This window comes from Tyto alba, unplaced genomic scaffold (genome assembly GCF_018691265.1).
Source record: "Tyto alba isolate M040663 unplaced genomic scaffold, T.alba_DEE_v4.0 Super-Scaffold_6, whole genome shotgun sequence".
Lineage (NCBI taxonomy): Eukaryota > Metazoa > Chordata > Aves > Strigiformes > Tytonidae > Tyto > Tyto alba.
Window position 1 is genome coordinate 52873776 of NW_024881327.1, and position 18130 is coordinate 52891905.

The following is an 18130-nucleotide window of genomic DNA, read 5'->3' on the forward strand; positions in this document are numbered from 1 at the left end:
CCGGTGGGACAGGGTCCCCTCTGCCCCCACAGCGCCCCCACCCGCGGCCATGGCCCCCCGTGGGTCCCTGCTGCTGCTGGCGCTGCTGCTGCTGGTGCCCCCCACCCGCGGCCAGCACTGGTCCCACGGCTGGTACCCGGGGGGAAAGCGGGACCTCGGCCCCCCCCCGGCCCCGCAGGTAGGGCCCCGCGCGCCCCACGGGTGACCCCCCCACACACACACGGGTGATCCCCCCTCCAGGGTGATGCCCACCCGGATTGCATCCCCTTGCCCCATGGTTTATACCCCGCCCCCTCCCAGAATTTTATTCCCCCCCCGCTCCCGGGGTTATCCCCCCCTCAATTATCCCCCCCCACTAAATTATCCCCTCGAGATTATTCCCCCCCCCCACGTTATCCCTCCCCCAATTATCCCCCCTTCCCGTGATTCTCTTCCGATTTAACCCCCCACCCGAAATTACACCCCCTCCCCAGATTTATCCCCCCCCCCGCCATTATCTCTCCCCCACTAATTACCCCCCCTCGGATTTACCCCCCTTTCCCCCCCCCCCCGGGTTACACATCCCCAAATTATCCTCCCTGGATTACCCCCCCCTCGGATTATCCCGCCCCCCCCCCGCCATTATCTCTCCCCCCCCCCCGAATTACCCCCCCCCGGATTCCCCTTCCCCCGATTATCTCCGCTGTGTTACACCCCCCCCCCCAAATTACAGCCCCCCCCAAATTACACCCCCCCCCCCCCCCCCAGGTCCCGGCCCCGCTCTGCCGCTGCCGCCCCCCCCCCGCCCGCCCCGCGGCGGGAGGAGCCGCTGCTGGTGAGAGGGGGGCACGGGGGGGTGCGTGGGTCGGGGTGGGGGGGGACCGAGAGGGGGTCCGAGGGGGCACCGGTGGGGGGACACGAGTGGGGTCGGGGGAGGCTGCGGGGACCCGAGGAGCACGAGGGGGTCCGGGGGTGGGGGGGGGGCACCGGGGATGGGGGGGGGGGCGGTACCCGGCCCCGGCCCCCCGCTGATCCCGGCCCCGCTCCCCGCAGGGGGCTGCGCTGCGCCGCCGGTGAGCGGCACCCACGCGGGATTCCCCCCACCCGGCACCCACGTGGGACACACCCCACACGCCCCCCCCCCCCCTCCCCGGGACCCACCGGCGGGTCCTCGCGGGCAATAAAGGGACTGGAGGTGCGGGGGGAGCTTGTCCTGAGTGATGGCGGCTGCCGGGGGGGTCCCGTGGAGGGTGTCCCGCGTGGGTGTGTGCTGAGGGGGGGATGGGGGGGTGTTTCGTGGGGGATGCAAGCGAATGTGGGGGAGGCTGTCTGGAGTGAGGGAGGGGCGTGTCCCGTGGGCGGGGGGCTGTGTTTCATGGGGGGCTGTGGTGCTCCGGGGGGTGGGGGTGGGGAAGGAGGGAAGTGTTTCCCGTGGGGGGGTGTGTCTCGCAGGGCTGTGCCCTGTGGGGTCCTGTGTCCGTGACCCGTGGGGTGTCTGTGTCCATGTCCAGTGGGGGGGGGGTTCCATGTCTTGTGGAGTCCACGGGGGGCCCCCCTGTCCCACGGGTGTCCGTGCCCCGTGGGGCGTCTCTGCCCATGTCCCGTGTGGGGTCCCATGTCCTGTGGAATGGGTCCCGTGGGGTCCTGTGTCCGGTGGAGGAGGTGCTGTGGGGTTCCGTGTCCCGTGGAGAGGGACCCGTGGGGTCCCGTGGAGTGTGTCTGTGTCCTGTGGAGTGTCTGTATCCATCTCCCGTGGGGTCCTGTTTCCCGTGGAGGAGGTGCCGTGGGGGTTCCCATGTCCCATGGGGGTGTCCATGTCCCGTGTGAGGTCCCGTGTCCCGCATCGGGAGTCCCGTGGGTCCCGTGTCCCACGGAGTGTGTCCATGTCCCGTGTTCCTCGGTGTCCCGTGTCCGTGTCCTGTGGGTCCCGTGTCCCGTGTGGGGGGTCCCGTGGATCCCGTGTCCTGTGTCCATGTCCCTCGGTGTCCCGTGTGGTGTTCCGTGGGTCCCGTGTCCCGTGGGGTCCCGTGTCCCGCGGAGTGTGTCTGTGTCCCGTGTGGGGTCCCGTGTCCCTCGGTGTCCCCTGTCCCCTGTGGGGGGTCCCTTGTACCTCGAGGTCCTGTGCCGGGGGTCCCGTGGGGTCCCGTGTCCCTTGGTGTCCCGTGTCCCTTGGGGTCCCGTGGGGTCCCGTGTCCCTCGGTGTCCCTCGGGGTCCCGTGGGTCCTGTGTCCCTCGGTGTCCCTCGGGGTCCCGTGGGGTCCCGTGTTCCTCGGGGTCCCGTGGGGTCCCGTGTCCCTCAGTGTCCCGTGGGGTCCCGTGGGGTCCCGTGTCCCTCGGGGTCCCTCGGTGTCCCGTGTCCCTCGGTGTCCCGTGTCCCTCGGGGTCCCGTGTCCCTTGGGGTCCCGTGTCCCTCGGGGTCCCGTGTCCCTCGGGGTCCCGTGGGGTCCCGTGTCCCTCGGTGTCCCGTGTCCCTCGGGGTCCCGTGGGGTCCCTCGGGGTCCCGTGTCCCTCGGGGTCCCGTGGGGTCCCGTGTCTGTGTCCCGCGGAGTGTGTCCGTGTCCCGTGTGGGGTCCCGTGTCCCTCAGTGTCCCGTGTCCCCTGTGGGGGGTCCCTTGTACCTCGAGATCCCGTGCCGGGGGTCCCGTGGGTCCCGTGTCCCTCGGTGTCCCTTGGGGTCCCGTGTCCCTCGGGGTCCCGTGTCCCTCGGTGTCCCTCGGGGTCCCGTGGGTCCCGTGTCCCTCGGTGTCCCGTGTCCCTCGGGGTCCCTCGGTGTCCCGTGTCCCTCGGTGTCCCGTGTCCCTCGGTGTCCCGTGTCCCTCGGGGTCCCGTGGGGTCCCGTGTCCCTCGGTGTCCCGTGTCCCTCGGTGTCCCGTGTCCCTCGGGGTCCCTCGGGGTCCCGTGTCCCTCGGTGTCCCGTGTCCCGTGGGGTCCCGTGTCCGTGTCCCGCGGGGCCGCCCCCCCCCCCCGCACTACATTTCCCATCAGGCCCCGCGCCCCCTTTCCCGTGGTGCCCCGCGGCCGCCCCTCCCGCTCCCGCCGCCCGCCCCGCCATGTTCCCGGCGCTGAGGCGCTGCCTGCGGGGCCCGTTCCTGGGGGCCGCGCTCGGCCCCGCCGCCCCCCCGGGACCCGGCCCCGCCGCCCCCCCGGGACCGGGACCCGGCCCCGGCCCCGAGCTGTGCCCCGGGCTCGCCTGGGGGCCGCGGCGGGTCCCGGCGCGGGGCCGCAAGACGCGGCACGACCCCCCCGCCAAGTCCAAGGCGTCGCGGCTGAAGCTGCCGCCGCCCGTCGACCCCGAGGAGCTGCTGGTGGTCACCGAGCGGTACCGGCAGCACCGGCTGGTCCTCGGCGCCCTCCGGTACCCGCCCGGCGGCTGGGGCGGGGGGTGACGGGCCTAGGGCCGCGGTGGGGCGGGGGAAGGCTTTGGGGCTGGTTATGGGGTTAGGTGTAGGGTTATGGGATTGCTGTGGGGCAGGGGAGGGTTTTGGGGATGGTTATGGGGCTGGGGCTGTGGGGCAGAGGAGGGTTTTGGGGATGGTTATGGGGCTGGGTGTGGGGCTGTGGGGCAGAGGAGGGTTTTGGGGATGGTTATGGGGCTGGCTGTGGGGCAGAGGAGGGTTTGGGGGATGGTTATGGGGCTGGCTGTGGGGCTGTGGAGTTGCTGTGGGGAGGGGAAGGGTTGTGGGGCTGCCGCGGGTCGGGGGAGGGTTTTGGGGCTGGTTATGGGGCTAGGCATAGTGTTATGGGCTTGCTGTGGGGCAGGGGAGGGTTGTGGGGCTAGCTGTGGCTCTGGGTGTATGGGTTGCTGTGGGGCAGGAGAGCGTTGGTTATAGTGCTGTGGGGTTGCTGTGGGGCAGGGGAGGGTTTGGGGGCTGGGTGTTGGGTTATGGGGTTGCTGTGGGACAGGGGAGGTTTTGGGGCTGGCTGTGGCTCTGGGTGTGAGGCTGATTATGGGTCTGTGGGGTTGCTGTGGGGCGGGGGAGCGTTTTGGGGCTGCTTATGGGGTTGCTGTGGGATAGGGGAGGGTTGCGAGGCTGGTTATGGGGCTGTGGGGTTGCTGTGGGGCAGGGGAGTGTTTTGGGGCTGGTTATCGGGCTGCATTGGGGTGGGGGAGGGTTGTGGGGCTGGCTGTGGCTCTGGCTGTGGGGCTGGTTATGGGGCTGTGGGGTTGCTGTGGGGCAGGGGAGTGTTTTGGGGCTGGTTGTGGGGCTGCTGTGGGGCGGGGGAGGGTTGTGGGGCTGCTGTGGGGCGGGGGAGGGTTGTGGGGCTGGCTGTGGCTCTGGCTGTGGGGCTGGTTATGGGGCTGTGGGGTTGCTGTGGGGCAGGGGAGTGTTTTGGGGCTGGTTATCGGGCTGCATTGGGGTGGGGGAGGGTTGTGGGGCTGGCTGTGGCTCTGGCTGTGGGGCTGGTTATGGGGCTGTGGGGTTGCTGTGGGGCAGGGGAGTGTTTTGGGGCTGGTTGTGGGGCTGCTGTGGGGCGGGGGAGGGTTGTGGGGCTGCTGTGGGGCGGGGGAGGGTTGTGGGGCTGGCTGTGGCTCTGGCTGTGGGGCTGGTTATGGGGCTGTGGGGTTGCTGTGGAGCAGGGGAGGTTTTGGGGCTGGTTCTGGGGTTGCTGTGGGGCTGGTTCTGGGGCTGCTGTAGGGCGGGGGAGGGTTGTGAGGCTGGTTATGGGGCTGTGGGGTTGCTGTGGGGCAGGGGAGTGTTTTGGGGCTGGTTATCGGGCTGCATTGGGGTGGGGGAGGGTTGTGGGGCCGGCTGTGGCTCTGGCTGTGGGGCTGGTTATGGGGCTGTGGGGTTGCTGTGGGGCAGGGGAGTGTTTTGGGGCTGGTTATGGGGCTGCTGTGGGGCGGGGGAGGGTTGTGGGGCTGGCTGTGGCTCTGGCTGTGGGGCTGGTTACGGGGCTGTGGGGTTGCTGTGGGGCAGGGGAGGTTTTGGGGCTGGTTCTGGGGTTGCTGTGGGGCGGGGGAGGTTTTGGGGCTGGCTGGGGGTTTTTTTCGGGGGCTGGCTGGGGCTCTGTGAGGCAGGAGAAGGTTGGGGGGGGGGGGGGGGGGGGGCTTGGGGCCACTTCGGAGCAGGGGCAGCCGGACCCCGGGGCGGGGTGGGGGGAGTGCTGGCTGTGCCGTGGGGCAGAGAAGCCCCAGCGACCTCCCCTGCCCTCCCCGCAGGGCCGAGTTCCGGGCCGAGGTGCTGCAGAAGAAGCGGGAGGCGTCGCTGTCCCGGGAGGACGTGGCGGAGCTGACGGAGCAGCACCGGCTCCTCATGGCCTGGAACGAGGCGGAGAACGCCCGGCAGCGGGCGCGCAGGTCAGCCCCCCCGGGGGGGCAAGGGGGGCTTCGCGGTTTCACCTTGTGCAGCTCTCAGTTCAACACCCGGCCCCGCCACCCTTCCTTTGCACCCAGACACTCGACCCGAGTTTGGACCTTGTAAAAAATAAATCCGGCGCGTTTGCTCCGTCCCCCGTTTGCTCTGGCTCTGCCGAAAAGCTCGGCGTCCCGAGGGGCCCGTCTGCCTCGCCGAAGCGCCCCCCTGCAGACCCTGAGCCTTCGCCCAAACCCTTCTTTTCTTTTCCTTTCCCTGTGGCAGGGAGGAAAGAATTCGGAGAGAAGCAGAAGAACGGAAGCAGCAGAAGCTGCAGGCTGCGGAGACCAGGGCCAGGATGATGGAGGCTTTCCTGAAGGAGAAGGAGAAGGAGGTTCTGCAGCTGCAGGTGAGAGCAGCTGGGGAGCGCGCTGCCAGCCCGCCCTGCCAGGGATTTGCTGGCAGCCCGTGGAAACCGGGGGCTTATTTTCCAGATATATTTTTTTTTTTTTACGTTGGTAGCTGGGAACGCGCGTGTTCGCGCCTCCCAGGAGTGTTGACAGCGTGTGGATGGGCTAGAGGTTGAGGCAGAGCTCTGAAAACAGGGTGGAACGGACCCTGAGTGAGAGAATAAAGGGTTTTTTTTTTTTTTTTTTTTTTTCTCCTTCCGGACTCGGCTCCGGTCGAGGCGCCGGCGATGCTGGCGGCACCTCGGGGGATCCCCCGAGCTCCGCTTTAATCGCCGGCGCTTGCCCCTTCGTTCAGGAGGAAGTGAAAACCTTCATCACCCCCGAGAACCTGGATGCGCGGATCGAGGAGTGCCTGGACAACCCCCGCAACTACAACTTCGCCATCGACAAGGACGGGCGGGTCGTCAAACGGACGGTGGTGGCTTAGCGGGGGGGGGGGGGGGCGGCGCCGGTCTGGTTTTTTTCCCGGAGGCTCCTCTTGGGAGCCGGTTTCTTCCTTTGGAATGTATAAAAGCTGCCACAGAATGGGTGGAGCGAACCTGCCGGGCTGGCTGTGCTTCCTCCGAAGGGTTTTGAGGGGAAAACTTGGGCAGAGGCGGCCGCCCGCCTCCTGTCCCGGCCAAGGAGAAGCTGCTGGTGGTCGGGTGTGGAGCCCTCCTGCTGCCGGGGGGGTGGTGGTGGAAATTTAAAAAAAAAAAAAAAAAAAAGGGGCAGGAAGGGTCCGGGGCAGGTCCTGGCTCTGAGCTCCCCGGGCAGCCTGTCGACCCCTCTAGGTGCTTTTGGAAGCAAAGGGGGTGGGAAGGGCTTTGGAGGAACCCCTGCCCCTCCGCTTTTTGGTGGGGGGGGGGAGGAAAGGAATTGGTGGTTCCTCCTGGTTCTTGCTGTGCTGGAGGGACCTGGCGTCCCGTCCGCGCTTTAAACCCTCCTTTGCACACCTCTTGCTGTGGATAAACGAGAAAATGTGCCGAGATCTCCTAAATAGCAGCTTTTATGTGTCTCTCTCCTGCCCTTCAGCCTTATTTTACTCGTCCCCTGGGGCTTCACTTGTCGATAGTACTGCAGTTACTCCGGGTCCTCTTTGGTGGTTGCGGCTTATTGTGGTCTTGCAGACCGAGCTGCGCTCTGAGCTTTGCCCCAAAACCAGCCTGGAGTTTGCAGCCAGCCCGACCACGGGTCCCTCTGCCCCCAAAATCCACCTTAAATCCTTGCTTTTTATCCACGCTTTCCCAAAAATGGTGTTTTCTCTCCAGCCAGTCTGCACCTAAACCAGGCAAGCGCGCAAAAAACTCAAGACACGTATTTTTTTTATTATTATTATTATTATTATTTTTTTTTTTTCCTGTACAAGTTTTATTTCTAGTTAAGAGCATCACTTAAATCTGAGTCGCGGCCCCGTGGCTCATCTGTTCCCAGCCCGGCAGCGAAGGGATCCTGGAGGTTTTTCTCTCCTAGGCAAACAACATTTCTGGGTCGCAGGACGAGTCGACCACGCAGCCCTCTGTGCGGGGAGAGAACGCTGTGTGAAATTAAACATCACGGACCAGCCCTCAGACACACACACACACACACACCCCCCTCCACCGCCGCTGGTTTTTAATGACATGGAGCCAGGTCGCCTTCCCCTCGTGCCCTGCAGCTCCCCGGGGTTTGTAGCGGGATCTCTGGTAGCGTCTGATTTGGGGGAAGAGGTTGGGATTTAGGGAAAACCCTAATGAAATTGGGGGGGGGGGGGTGGATGGGCTTCCCTGCGTCCTGCTGCTCGCTTTTTCCCCCCCGAAACCTCACGGTCTGTTTTCCTCTTCTTTGGGGTTGGGATCAAATTTACCCCGAGCGGGTTGGCCCCGGCTGCTGGGGAGACGGACGGACGGACAGGGCCGAGAAGGTCCCTTGGGCAAAGTCCCCTCTCCCATGCAGTAACCCTCAATTTCCACCCCGGGGTGAGGTTTTTTTTTTTCCCCCCGGGGGGGTCCTCACCGCTGCCGCAGCAGAGCCCGGGGGCCGCGCAGCTCCCGCCGCTGCCCCCGCAGGGTTTGCGCCCCGGCTCGCAGGGCGTCGGCAAGAAGTTCTCCTCCTGGCACCGCAGCGCTTCCGAGGTGCCCAGGTAACAGCCCAGCTCCTCCCCGCAGCAGATGTTGGGACCGAAGCAGCGGCCTTTGTCCCTGGGACCGCAGGGCAGGCACTGAGGGGGGGAAAAAAAAAAAAAAAAAAAAGTGGAGGGGGAAGAGTTAGGGATGGCATCGAGGCTTTTTGGTTTTTTTTTTTCCCCTCCCTCGTCCTTTCCTCCCGTTGGAGCCCCGGGGAGGTTGGCAGGAGGGCTCTCCCAGCCCGCTGGGACATACCTTCCTGATCTCCACATCCAGGACGGCCCGTTTGCCCCCGATGGGGCAGTTTTGGATGTAGCAAGCGGAGGAAAGAGCCAGGAGCCCCAGGAGGCAGAGGGCGAGCGCCTTGCAGGGCATGGCTGCGGGGCGGCGAGCTTCCCGGCGTCTCAGCCCGGCCGAGCGGTCGCGCGTGTACATATATATAACGCCGGCTCCTCCTGACGCGTGCCGGCACCGGCGTCACCCCTTTTTTCCCTTAAAAACCACAAGGCATTGCTTTCCACACCGGAGGGCTCTGCTAATAGCCGGCGGGGTCGAGGACGTGAGGTCAAGGCCAAGGGCTTGGTTTTTTTTCCTCCTCGGTGACGATTCCGACCGAGGCGGCGGGTGCTGGGAGGGGGCTCAGGTCCCTTCTTCCCCCCCCCCCCCCCCCCCCGTCCCGGCTTTGGGGCTCGTCCCACCCGCTGCCAGGGGTTGGGAAGGGACGGCAGCGGGCGTCTCCACGGCCCCGTGGGCTGTGTCCTCCCCAGGAACGGGGCGAGCAGGCTTTTGCCTTCCAAATCCCTTTTGATTTGAAGGGGGGGATCGCGGCGTTCGGTCCTGCCCGGCCTGCGGGGGATGCTCAACCCCTGGGCTTGTCCCGCTCTGGGGTAACAGTGACCCAGAACCCCCCCACACCCCCCTGCCCGATTTCATCTCTGGGCACCGAGGCAGCCTGGAAACCCCAATTCCCCCCGTGGCTTCTACCCCTGGAGCTGATGCCCCCAAACCGCGTCGTCAGCGGAGAAACCAGGGATCTCAGAGTCCTGCTCGCCCCGAGCCCTCGCCTTCGTTACCGCAATTAAGAGCTTCCACCTTGAATAAATTCCTCCGCCGCAGACAAGTGTTACGGCTGCCGGGGTCATTACCCCGGTCCCTCCCCGCTCCTGCTTAATTGGGAATTAGGCAGCCCAGACCCGGAGAGCCGTGACCTCTTCTCGCCCCTTCCGCCTCCGCTTCGGAATCTGTCACTTCGGGGGGGCGAGTCCCTGTCCCACACACACACCCCCCCCCCCCCGGGGGGTCGGGCGGCCGGCGAGTCCTGGTCCCTGGGGACAAGCCGGGGCGCTGGGGTTGGAAACGGGGTTCAGCATCGCCCCTGTGACATCCCGGCGGCTCAGCCCCGGCTGCCGTCCCGCTGCGGGAGGGGGGTGGAGGTGAAAATCGCCTTCCTGCAGCCCCTATGGTCGGTTTTGGGGTGCTTGGACCTCCCCCCCTCTGGGTGGGGTTGGGGTGCGTCTTGGGGAGATGTGTGGGAAAAAACAAAAAAAAACAAACAAACCCCCAAAACTGTCAGCTCCTGGTGCATTTTGGGACCCCGACACCCCGATGCGGGGGCTCCTGTCACCTTGGAGCATCTTCCCCGCTCAGTGACACGTCCCCACTGCGGCAGGAGGTGTTGGGGTTCGCATCCTGCACCCCAGGACAGGCTGAGCGCCGGGGCTGGGCTTAACAACCCGATTTCTTCATCCCACGGGTGTCCAGCTCGGGGTCACCCATCCATATAGGCACGGCCCCTTTCCCGATTGATTTGGGGGTGATTTCGGGTCCCCCCCCCCCTCCCCAGGGCTGGGCTAAAAGGCTCGTTGTGGGGGAGCAGGCGCTGGGCTCATCCCGCACCCCCCAGCTTCGAGGTGCGGGGAGCTGCCGTGGGCAGGATGGGTCCCACTGGTGAGGAGCTCCACCTCCCCGGAGGTGCCACCGCCCTCGGGGACATTATAAAGGACGAGCTGTCCCCGGCGCCGTGACCAGATCCCAGCCCGGAGCAGGGACCCCGGCGGGGTAAGAGACTCGGGGAGGGGGTAAGAGCGTTGGGGTAACGGTACCCCAAATTTGAGGGGTGATGGTGGAACAACCCGGGGGGGGGCTGATCCTGCCCATCCGTGTCTGGAGGGGACCAGTTTGGTGAGCGAAGGGAGGGAAAGATAAGACCAGCCCCGGGGTGGGGGGGTTGTATGAAGCTGGGAACTCCAACCTTTCCATTCTTGCGGGGTTTTGGGGTGGTTTTCCTTAGTTTTTAACATTTTTAATAGACGTGGCTTGAAGCTGCTGGTTCCTGAAGGCGACAAGGCCCCGAATCTGCCCCAAAGAGGGGTCTTGGCCAAGAGGTAACATGATGGTGGCCCATCGCAGCCGTCCCCAATCTCCCAGGCTTGGGGGAGGAGGGGGGGGTGGGTGCTGGGAGGCTCAGCACCCATGGGTGCTGCCAGGGCTCCCGGGGTGGAACTCGATGGCCGGATCCCAAAGCTCTGCCCTCAGCGCTGCAAGGACGGGGCCAAATCCTGCCCCCAGCCCAGCAAAACCCATGCGGCCGCGAGCCAAACCGCACGGGGCCGATGGGGATTTGGGGAGGAACCCCCCCAAAACCTCCCCACCTCCCCCCCGCCATCCTCAAGCCCCGGATGGGTCCCGCCGTGCCCCGTCCCCAACGCCCCGGACGAAGCCACCACAGTGCATGAGGACTTTTATTGGGTTTTGTATTTACAAAGTTGGGGTTGGGGGATCGGTGGCGTTGCCAAGGTGGGGAGGGGGGGGGACGCCCGGCGCCCCAGCTCAGAGGAGGGGGTGCTTGCCCTGCTGCTGCCGGTTCGCCAAGTGCATCAGCTTGAGGAGCAGATCCCCGGCCGAACCGTCCAGCACCGTCAGGTTCTTCTCCGCCGTCTCCTGAGCCCCGTCACTGCCCTCGTCCAGGCAGCCCGCGTCCATCGCGCAGGTTTCTTCAACAAAAAGCAAACCGGCGGCACGGGATGGGTTATTTAGGATGGCGAGGGTGTTAGTTTTGGGGAGGGGGGGGGGTGGGGGGGAAAAGGGGTTGGTGGCAGCTGGGGGGTGACCGCACAGCTCGCCCTCCGGCTTTGGTCCCTCCTGATAACCGGGGAGCGGGGCTGGCTGGGCACCTTCCCGCACGTCGGGGAGGCGGCGTGTGCCCGGCTGGGAAATTCCCAGCACGGTGCTTACTGGAGAATCACAGACCGGTTTGGGTGGGAAGGGACCTTAAAAATCACCCAGTGCCACCCCCCTGCCCCGGGCAGGGCCCCCTTCCCCCAGCCCAGGGGGCTCCCAGCCCCGTCCAACCTGGCCTTGAACCCTTCCAGGGAGGGGGCAGCCACAGCCGCTCTGGGCCAGCGCCCCACCGCCCTCATCCTAAAAAATTTCCGCCTTCTGTCTAATCAGAATCTGACCATCCCCAAATTATCCCAAAATAAGAAAAACACCGCTGCCGCTCCTCCGTGCCTCAGTTTCCCCTTCGTCAAGTGAAGTCTATGACCGACCCATGCCACTGCGATGCCCCCGCGGTCCCAACACACCCCAAACTCTCCATCCCCTTCTCCTGCTGACCCCAAATTCCACCCCCCTCCACCCCCCCCCCCCCCAAATATTACCGGCGGTGCAGCAGATGCCGGCCGCGGCGCAGCGGCCCCCGGAGCCGCAGGGCTGCCCCCCGGCCTGGCAGGGTGAAGGCAGGTAGTCTTCCTCGGCGCAGCGCTGCGTCTCCGCCGTGCCCAGGTAACAGCCCAGCTCGGCGCCGCAGCAGATGCCGGGGCCGAAGCAGTTGCCTCTGTTCCCGGGGCCGCAGGGCATGCACTGGGGGAAGGAGCCGCTTGAGTCCCTTGAAACCAAACCCCACCCCCCCCAAAAAAAAAAAAAAAAAAAAAGAGGGGGCACACCCTGCTTAAAGGCCCCCCCCCCCACCCCAACAACAACTTTGTCAGCTCTCGGGGTGCCACGCCGGCATGGGGTGACCTGTCTTGTCCCCATCCCCAGCAGCGCGGCCTCGTGCTGGGGCGCTGGCCCCAATCTTGGGGGGGGGGCTCCCTGCTGCTCCCTGCCCCACGGGGGTGCCCTGTCTCATCCCCCCCCCCCTTGCCATGGTGGAGGGGACGCTTGGCTTTGGCTTCTTCCCTCAGGTGACAACCAGCGTCGTCTTTTGGGGGTGGTGTGGGGGTGTGTCGCTCATCCCTCCACCACTGCGCGCCCTCGGGCATGTCTCCTAGTCCTCCTCCCCCCCCCCCCCCCCCCCAAAAAATAAAACGAGGTGCCCCACGCTGCTCGCAATGGGGGGGTGCGTGGCACAGCCCGCAGATAGCCAGAAGCCTCTGCACCCCACAGAGCCACTACACCCCCCCCTTCCTCCCCCCCCCCCAAAAAAAACCCCATCCTGCCCCCCTCCCCAGCCATCCCATACCTGTCGGAGGGCTGTGTCGGCCAGGGCCCTCTTGCCACCCCGGGGGCAGTTCTGGATGTAGCAGGCGGAGGACAAGGCGAGGAGGCAGAGGAAGGAGAGGGGCAGCGAAGGCTCTGCCATGCTGGGGGGCGCCGGCAGCCGTGCCAGGGGAAGCCACGCGCCCTGCTGCTCGCTTTGCATCTGGCCCCGTGCTGCACCAGCTGCTATTTATGCTGCTGTCGCCCCTTCCCAGGGGAGGAGGAGGAGGAAGAAGAAGAGGGCTGGGTTGTTTTTTTGTTGTTTTTCCCTTTTTTCTTTTTTTTTTTTCCTCCCTTCTGTTTTTTTTGTTGTTTTTTTTTTTTTTTTTTTTCCCCAAATCGCATCCAAGTGAATCTGTAATTGAGGTGATTCAGTGCAGGAGCGCAAGCAGCAGCAGCGCTCAGGGCTGGTGAATCCCACCCCACCCCCCCCCCCCCCCCCCAAGCTTTGGCTGCTCTGAGGGGCGCAGGCCACCCCCCCACCCCCCCCCAGGGTGGCCAGTTGATGGGGAGGGGGTGCTGGACTGGGAGGGCAGGGGTTTGGGGAGGTGTGCTCCTCCTGAAGGCGCTGGGCCCGGTGGGATGCGGGTTTGGGGCAGGATGCTCAGGCAGATGTTGGTTCGAGGAGGGTTGGTGGTTTGGAGGGTGCGGGTTTGGGGAGGGGGTGCTGGTTTGAATGGTGCTGGTCTGGGAGGGGGTGCTGGAGGGGGGTGATAGCGGGGTCGGGGCTTGGGGGGAAAGCTGGGGTGCACAAAGGTGTGCCTAAACCAAGGGGCTCGGCCGCAGTGCCGGACCACAGAGAGGGAGCCTGGCCCAACCCGGGCCTGAAGGAATCTGGAGCTGCCACCCGGCTCTTCCACCTCTTTTTCTCCAAGAAAGGAGGTGGCAGAGAAACCAACAGCAGAGGGAGAGAAAGGAAAAGGAAAAGGAAAAGGAAAAGGAAAAGGAAAAGGAAAAGGAAAAGGAAAAGGAAAAGGAAAAGGAAAAGGAAAAGGAAAAGGAAAAGGAAAAGGAAAAGGAAAAGGAAATGGAAAAGGAAAAGGAAAAGGAAAAGGAAAAGGAAGAAAAAGAGACAGAGAAAGAAAAAGAGACAGAAAAAGAAAAATAAAAAGAAAGAAAAAGAAAAAAAATAAAAATAAAAATAAAAATAAAAATAAAAATAAAAATAAAAATAAAAATAAAAAGAAAGAAAAAGAAAAAGAAAAAGAAAAAGAAAAAGAAAAAGAAAAAGAAAAAGAAAAAGAAAAAGAAAAAGAAAAAGAAAAAGAAAAAGAAAAAAAATAAAAATAAAAATAAAAATAAAAAGAAAAAGAAAAAGAAAAAGAAAAAGAAAAAGAAAAAGAAAAAGAAAAAGAAAAAGAAAAAGAAAAAGAAGAGAAAGGAAAAGAAAAAAATGAAAAAGAAGAGAAAGAAAAAAAAAAAAAGAAAAATAAAAAAGAACACCTTTGGGACTGGCTTTGAGCTGCCTTTTGGCACCCAGTGGGAGCCCGTGCTGAGCCCCAACACGCTCGTGACACTGAAGGGTGGTCAGAAACAGCAGCACAGGGAAAATGGCAGCAATGCCCCCCCCCCCCCCCCCCCCCCCCCCGAATATTCCTGCCGGTCCCAGATCCCCTTTTCAGCAGCGCCGAGAGGGACCTCAGCAACGGGAAATTAATATGCAGAGGGGAACCAGGCACCCAAGAAGGATCCGTCTGTCTGTCCCCCCCCCCAAAAAAAAACTGTTGGGGCTGGCTCGTGGTGATTAGGAGCGGCTCGTTCGGGGGTGCTGGCAGGGATGGGGGTGGGTGATGTGGGCTGGGGGGGGTGCTGCCTCTGGTGTGACTTTTTTTTTTTCCTACCCTTCAGCCCACCCTGTCCCTCATCTTCACTGAAGACGGGGGAATTGAGGCAAAGAACCATAAAAACCAGCCTGGGGATCACCTGGAGTGGCTGGGCTTCGCAGGCATCAGGGAGGGATGTCGGGGGGCTGGGGGGGGGGGGACACACACCCCAGAGCATCGTTTCACTGCCCAGGGGAAACTGAGTCACGCAGGGTAAGGGCATTTATTCTGGGGTGATGCTGGGGGGGGTGTGTGTGTGTCCCAACCTGCTGCCAACTCTTGCCCTGTGAGTTTTGAAGGGATGCATCAATCTGAGGGGGGGGGGGGGGGGTGTGGGGGTGTGACAGTCCTGATTTTTGGGGCGTGCCTGGGTTTTTTGATGGGTAAAATGAAGGTGATATCCCCAACCCCCCTCCAAAAAAAAAAAAAAAAAAAAAAAAAAAAGAGGGGTGAAGGTGACTGCAGCCCCCGAGTCAGGTCTCCCCGGGACCAGGGGAGCAGCAAGTTCCCAAATTTGCCCCGTGCCCACCATCAGAGACGCTGAATCACCCACGTGGGACGGCCGTGGGCAGATTTAATGCCCAACATTACGAGCACCGGCCACGTTTCCCCATCCAAACCCATCCCTGCACAGCGGGAGCCGAAACCCACTTGCGTTGCAGGACCAAGGAGGACGCAAAAGCCCTCGGCTGAGAAAACTTTTTAAAAGAAACCCAAATGTCAGCTCTAAATTGGGTGTTACACGCTCATGCTCCGTCTCTTCATTACTGTATCGTAAAATTACATTAGCCACGACCGATCTGCATTCAAATGACTCTGTGTCTGGAATGATAACGCGGGAATATGAGATTAAAATGTAATTATGCTCTTTAAAGTCAAGGAAGGTTAATAAAATGTTTTTTCCAAGTTGCAGAGGCTCTGCAGCCACAACGCAGAATCACTTACGGGAATCAAGGGGAGGATGAGGTGGGAAGGGGGGGAGGCAAGAAAATGTGTGGAAAAGATTAAAAAAGAGTGTTTTGAGGGATGAAAATATTCGGGTCACCTGGGGCGAGTCAGCTGGGGTGAGCTCAGGGTTTCATGGGGCCGGGCAGATCCAGCTGGGAAGATCTTTGCTGGGCTCACTGGTGCTCGGCCGCGGCCCTGGGGGGCGATTCTGGGCCCCCCCAACCCGCTTCCAGCTCCTGCCTGAGGCTTTGGGGCTACTCGAATCCCTGCTCCAAATCCCCCGACATCAGCCAAGGGGAGGGATTGGGGGGGGGGGTCCCTTCTCTGCATCCCCCCCAGGAGCGGATTTATTCTGCCTGTCCTTGCTCTCCCCCCAGGCTCTTCCCGGGGCCCCAGAGGAGCCCCCTTCGTTAGCGCTGATCTCCTAACGACATGCGAGGCGGGCGCTGCAGGCGCCTCGGCATTAATCGCCGGCGTTAGCTGCCTGCTATCTCTAACCCACCTCGCCTGGGCTGGCGGAGGAAAGCCCCAAAGACCTGCCACGGGGCGGGGAGCCGGGCAGCAGCCTCAAATCCAGCCCCCCCCTCCCCGCCCCAAGCCCCCCCAGCTCTTCCTCGGCACCAGCAAAAGGGGCTGGGGGGGCTGTCGGAGAGGCTCGGCCGCGGCTCTCCGCCGCTCGTCCCCTTCCCCTTTCGCTTCTCCCAACGGGGAATAACCCAGATGATGGGAAACGGGGTGTCCGGCAGCGCCCGGCCATGCCCCCGCGCTGTGTCGCAGGTAAAACACCCGCCGGCTACACCCGTGGCTGCAAAGCATCTTCGCTGCAAATTTTCGAAAATCGGCGACGATTTTCCAACCCTCGAGCGATCGCGCCCTTGTGCGTGGTCAGGGGCAAGCCACAAATACACACACACACACACACACACACACTCCCCCCCTCCCTTCATTAACAGCAGGAGCTTCGTTAGCTTTGAAGCCCCCACCGAGGTTTTGGGGAGCCCCTCCAGAGGCAGGAGGAAGGCTGGAGGTCGCGGCGCTCCGCCACAGGGGTCGAAGTGACAAATTCGAACCGGAAAAAATCGGAGGGCGACGGGTGCCGCGTGGGAAACTGGATGTTTTTCCCCGACCGGTGCATCTTCTTGCCTTTGTGGCGGCCGGAGCGGGGATGCGGCAGAGGAGGAGAAAGTTCTTAAGCAGGTGGGTTAGAGCAGGTCAGGCTGGCAAAGGCGCGCTCTCCCCTCCCGGCTGCGTGACCTGATGCTCCTCAAACGGGCCTGGCTCGGTGGCATTTCGCGGCGGGGAGCCTCGTCACAAGAGTTTCACCCACTCACCGTGAACTTGTGGCTGACAGGGGGTTAATGGCTGGAGGCCGCGGGGGGTGTGGGGGGTGTGGGGAAAGGGGGGGGGATTCTGCACCTCCTGGCTGAGCACAGCACCTTCTTTTTTCGCGTCAGGGCTAAAGAGGCTCCTCTGCTTCCATGACGCGGTGGAAAACAGCTTTGTTGCTCGTTTAAAAGGAAGCGCGAACGTCGAGATTCGCTGAGGCCGCTGCCTTGGTGACTTGCCCACCCAAATCCGTCCCGCCGGGGCGCAGACGTCACGGTCGGGAGGTCACCGACCAACAAGGGATGATGGATTTGTCCTCCTAAAAGCGCTTGAAGGAGAGCGTGAGAGGAAATTGCTCAGGCCTTCAATCAAAGGCCGTTCCCCCCCCCCACCTCCCGAACTGAAGCCGGGCTCAGGGCCGGGAAATAAACTCGCTGGTTGGCAGCTGCGTGGGAGCTTCGGGGGAATTGCCGTGGGTCCTGGCAGAAGACCCCACGGGAACGTGTCACCCCGCCCCGAGCCCGTCTTCTCGGGGTGCAGAGAGGGTCTGGGCTGCCCACAGAGGCGTTGGTGCCCCGCTCGTGTGCAAGGGGAGGTATCGGGAGGGCTCACACCCAGCCGGGGGGGCTGCACACTCCTTCCCTAAGCAACCAGGTGGGCGCAGAGGGACGTCCGTCCGTCCCTTCGCCCGCCCTGGGCCATCAGCGAGAGGGGCCACGGGGGGGAGGGGGGGTCAAAACTTGCTGCTAAAGGGTCCTGGAGGATTGAGGAGGAGGATTGGGTGGATGAAGGCTCTGAGAAACGTGATGGAAGGTGGAGATGAGCCCTCGTCTGAGCAGGGGGTCGGATCAGATGCCACCCCAACCCCTGCTCCGCGCTCGCTCCCCGTCCCTCTCCGGAGAGCGAACTCGCCCTCGAGCCCTGAGCCGCTGCCCACCGGCAGGATATCACGCAGAACTTTATTTTGTTTTTTTTTTTTTTTTTTTGGGGGGGGGCAGGAGAGGCTTTTGGCTGAGGCAGCGGCTTGGGGTTGGAGGATGCCGGGGTGGGGGGGTGGGTTTCGTTAGCGCCAGGGGAAGGACGAGATGGGCGCGCGGCTGGGGAGCTCCGGCGGCAGCGATCGCTGCCCGGAGGAGGTGGGAGAGCTGAATCACAGCGGGCTGGTTCACTGCAAACGCGACACCACCGCAGGATGAGGAGGATTTTTGCTGCCTCTGAACCGTGGGATTTTTAAGATTTTTTTTTTTTTTGCCTATTCCCTAACAGTTTATTATTTAAAGATGGGGGACTTCCTACTTCTGCTGCAAATGGAGGTGGATTATAAACTCCCGCTGACGCAGACAAAGAGCAGGGTGCTGATACGAAGCCATGTTTCCGCTGCTTGATGAGACACTGCTATTTCCCCTGACCAAAAAGCCACGAACATTATGGGTTGCTCAGCACGCAGGTGCCTTTGAAGAGAGAAGAAAGGTATTACAGGCAAAGGTGAGTTGAGTCAGCTGGAGGCTCGTTACCCCAGAGAAACTGGCACAGAACATCAGCGAGTGACATCTGCTCCGCGGAGAAATTACCAATTAAGTGGCAACAGCAGGGGGCTGTACGGGTGACAAACCCCTCTGCTGTCGCCTCACCCTCGGCGCGTCCACACGCTGGTGACAGAACGTGATTTTCCTTGTGGCTTTCTCCTGAACAGCTCGTTGAAGGCCAGACCTCCTCGGGTTTAGGGC

The 18130-nt window shown here is 62.8% G+C and overlaps 3 protein-coding genes across 4 annotated transcripts; 1 reads left to right on the forward strand and 2 right to left on the reverse strand.

The window, feature by feature from the left end:
* The first annotated feature begins 3012 nt into the window (after nucleotides 1–3012).
* On the forward strand, nucleotides 3013–6286 carry MRPS26 (mitochondrial ribosomal protein S26). Of its 2 annotated transcripts, none has more exons than XM_042808420.1 (4): nucleotides 3013–3334; nucleotides 5141–5278; nucleotides 5559–5682; nucleotides 6039–6286. In XM_042808420.1, exons 1-4 carry the CDS (start codon nucleotides 3030–3032, stop codon nucleotides 6168–6170), a joined length of 699 nt encoding a protein of 232 aa, XP_042664354.1. In that variant the 5' UTR covers nucleotides 3013–3029; the 3' UTR covers nucleotides 6171–6286. The 2 variants fall into 2 exon arrangements, with proteins under 2 accessions (XP_042664354.1, XP_042664355.1); XM_042808421.1 differs by having other exon boundaries at nucleotides 5962–6048.
* A 765-nt stretch (nucleotides 6287–7051) lies between these two features.
* On the reverse strand, nucleotides 7052–8428 carry LOC122154936 (neurophysin 1-like). Its single transcript, XM_042808422.1, has 3 exons — nucleotides 8083–8428; nucleotides 7718–7922; nucleotides 7052–7241 (listed from the first exon to the last, which is right to left on the reverse strand). Exons 1-3 carry the CDS (start codon nucleotides 8260–8262, stop codon nucleotides 7192–7194), a joined length of 435 nt encoding a protein of 144 aa, XP_042664356.1. The 5' UTR covers nucleotides 8263–8428; the 3' UTR covers nucleotides 7052–7191.
* Nucleotides 8429–10550: 2122 nt separating this feature from the next.
* Nucleotides 10551–12482, reverse strand: LOC122154913 (vasotocin-neurophysin VT). Its single transcript, XM_042808137.1, has 3 exons — nucleotides 12290–12482; nucleotides 11487–11688; nucleotides 10551–10820 (listed from the first exon to the last, which is right to left on the reverse strand). The coding sequence occupies exons 1-3, from the start codon at nucleotides 12467–12469 to the stop codon at nucleotides 10657–10659; spliced, it is 546 nt and encodes a 181-aa protein (XP_042664071.1). The 5' UTR covers nucleotides 12470–12482; the 3' UTR covers nucleotides 10551–10656.
* Nucleotides 12483–18130: the final 5648 nt, after the last annotated feature.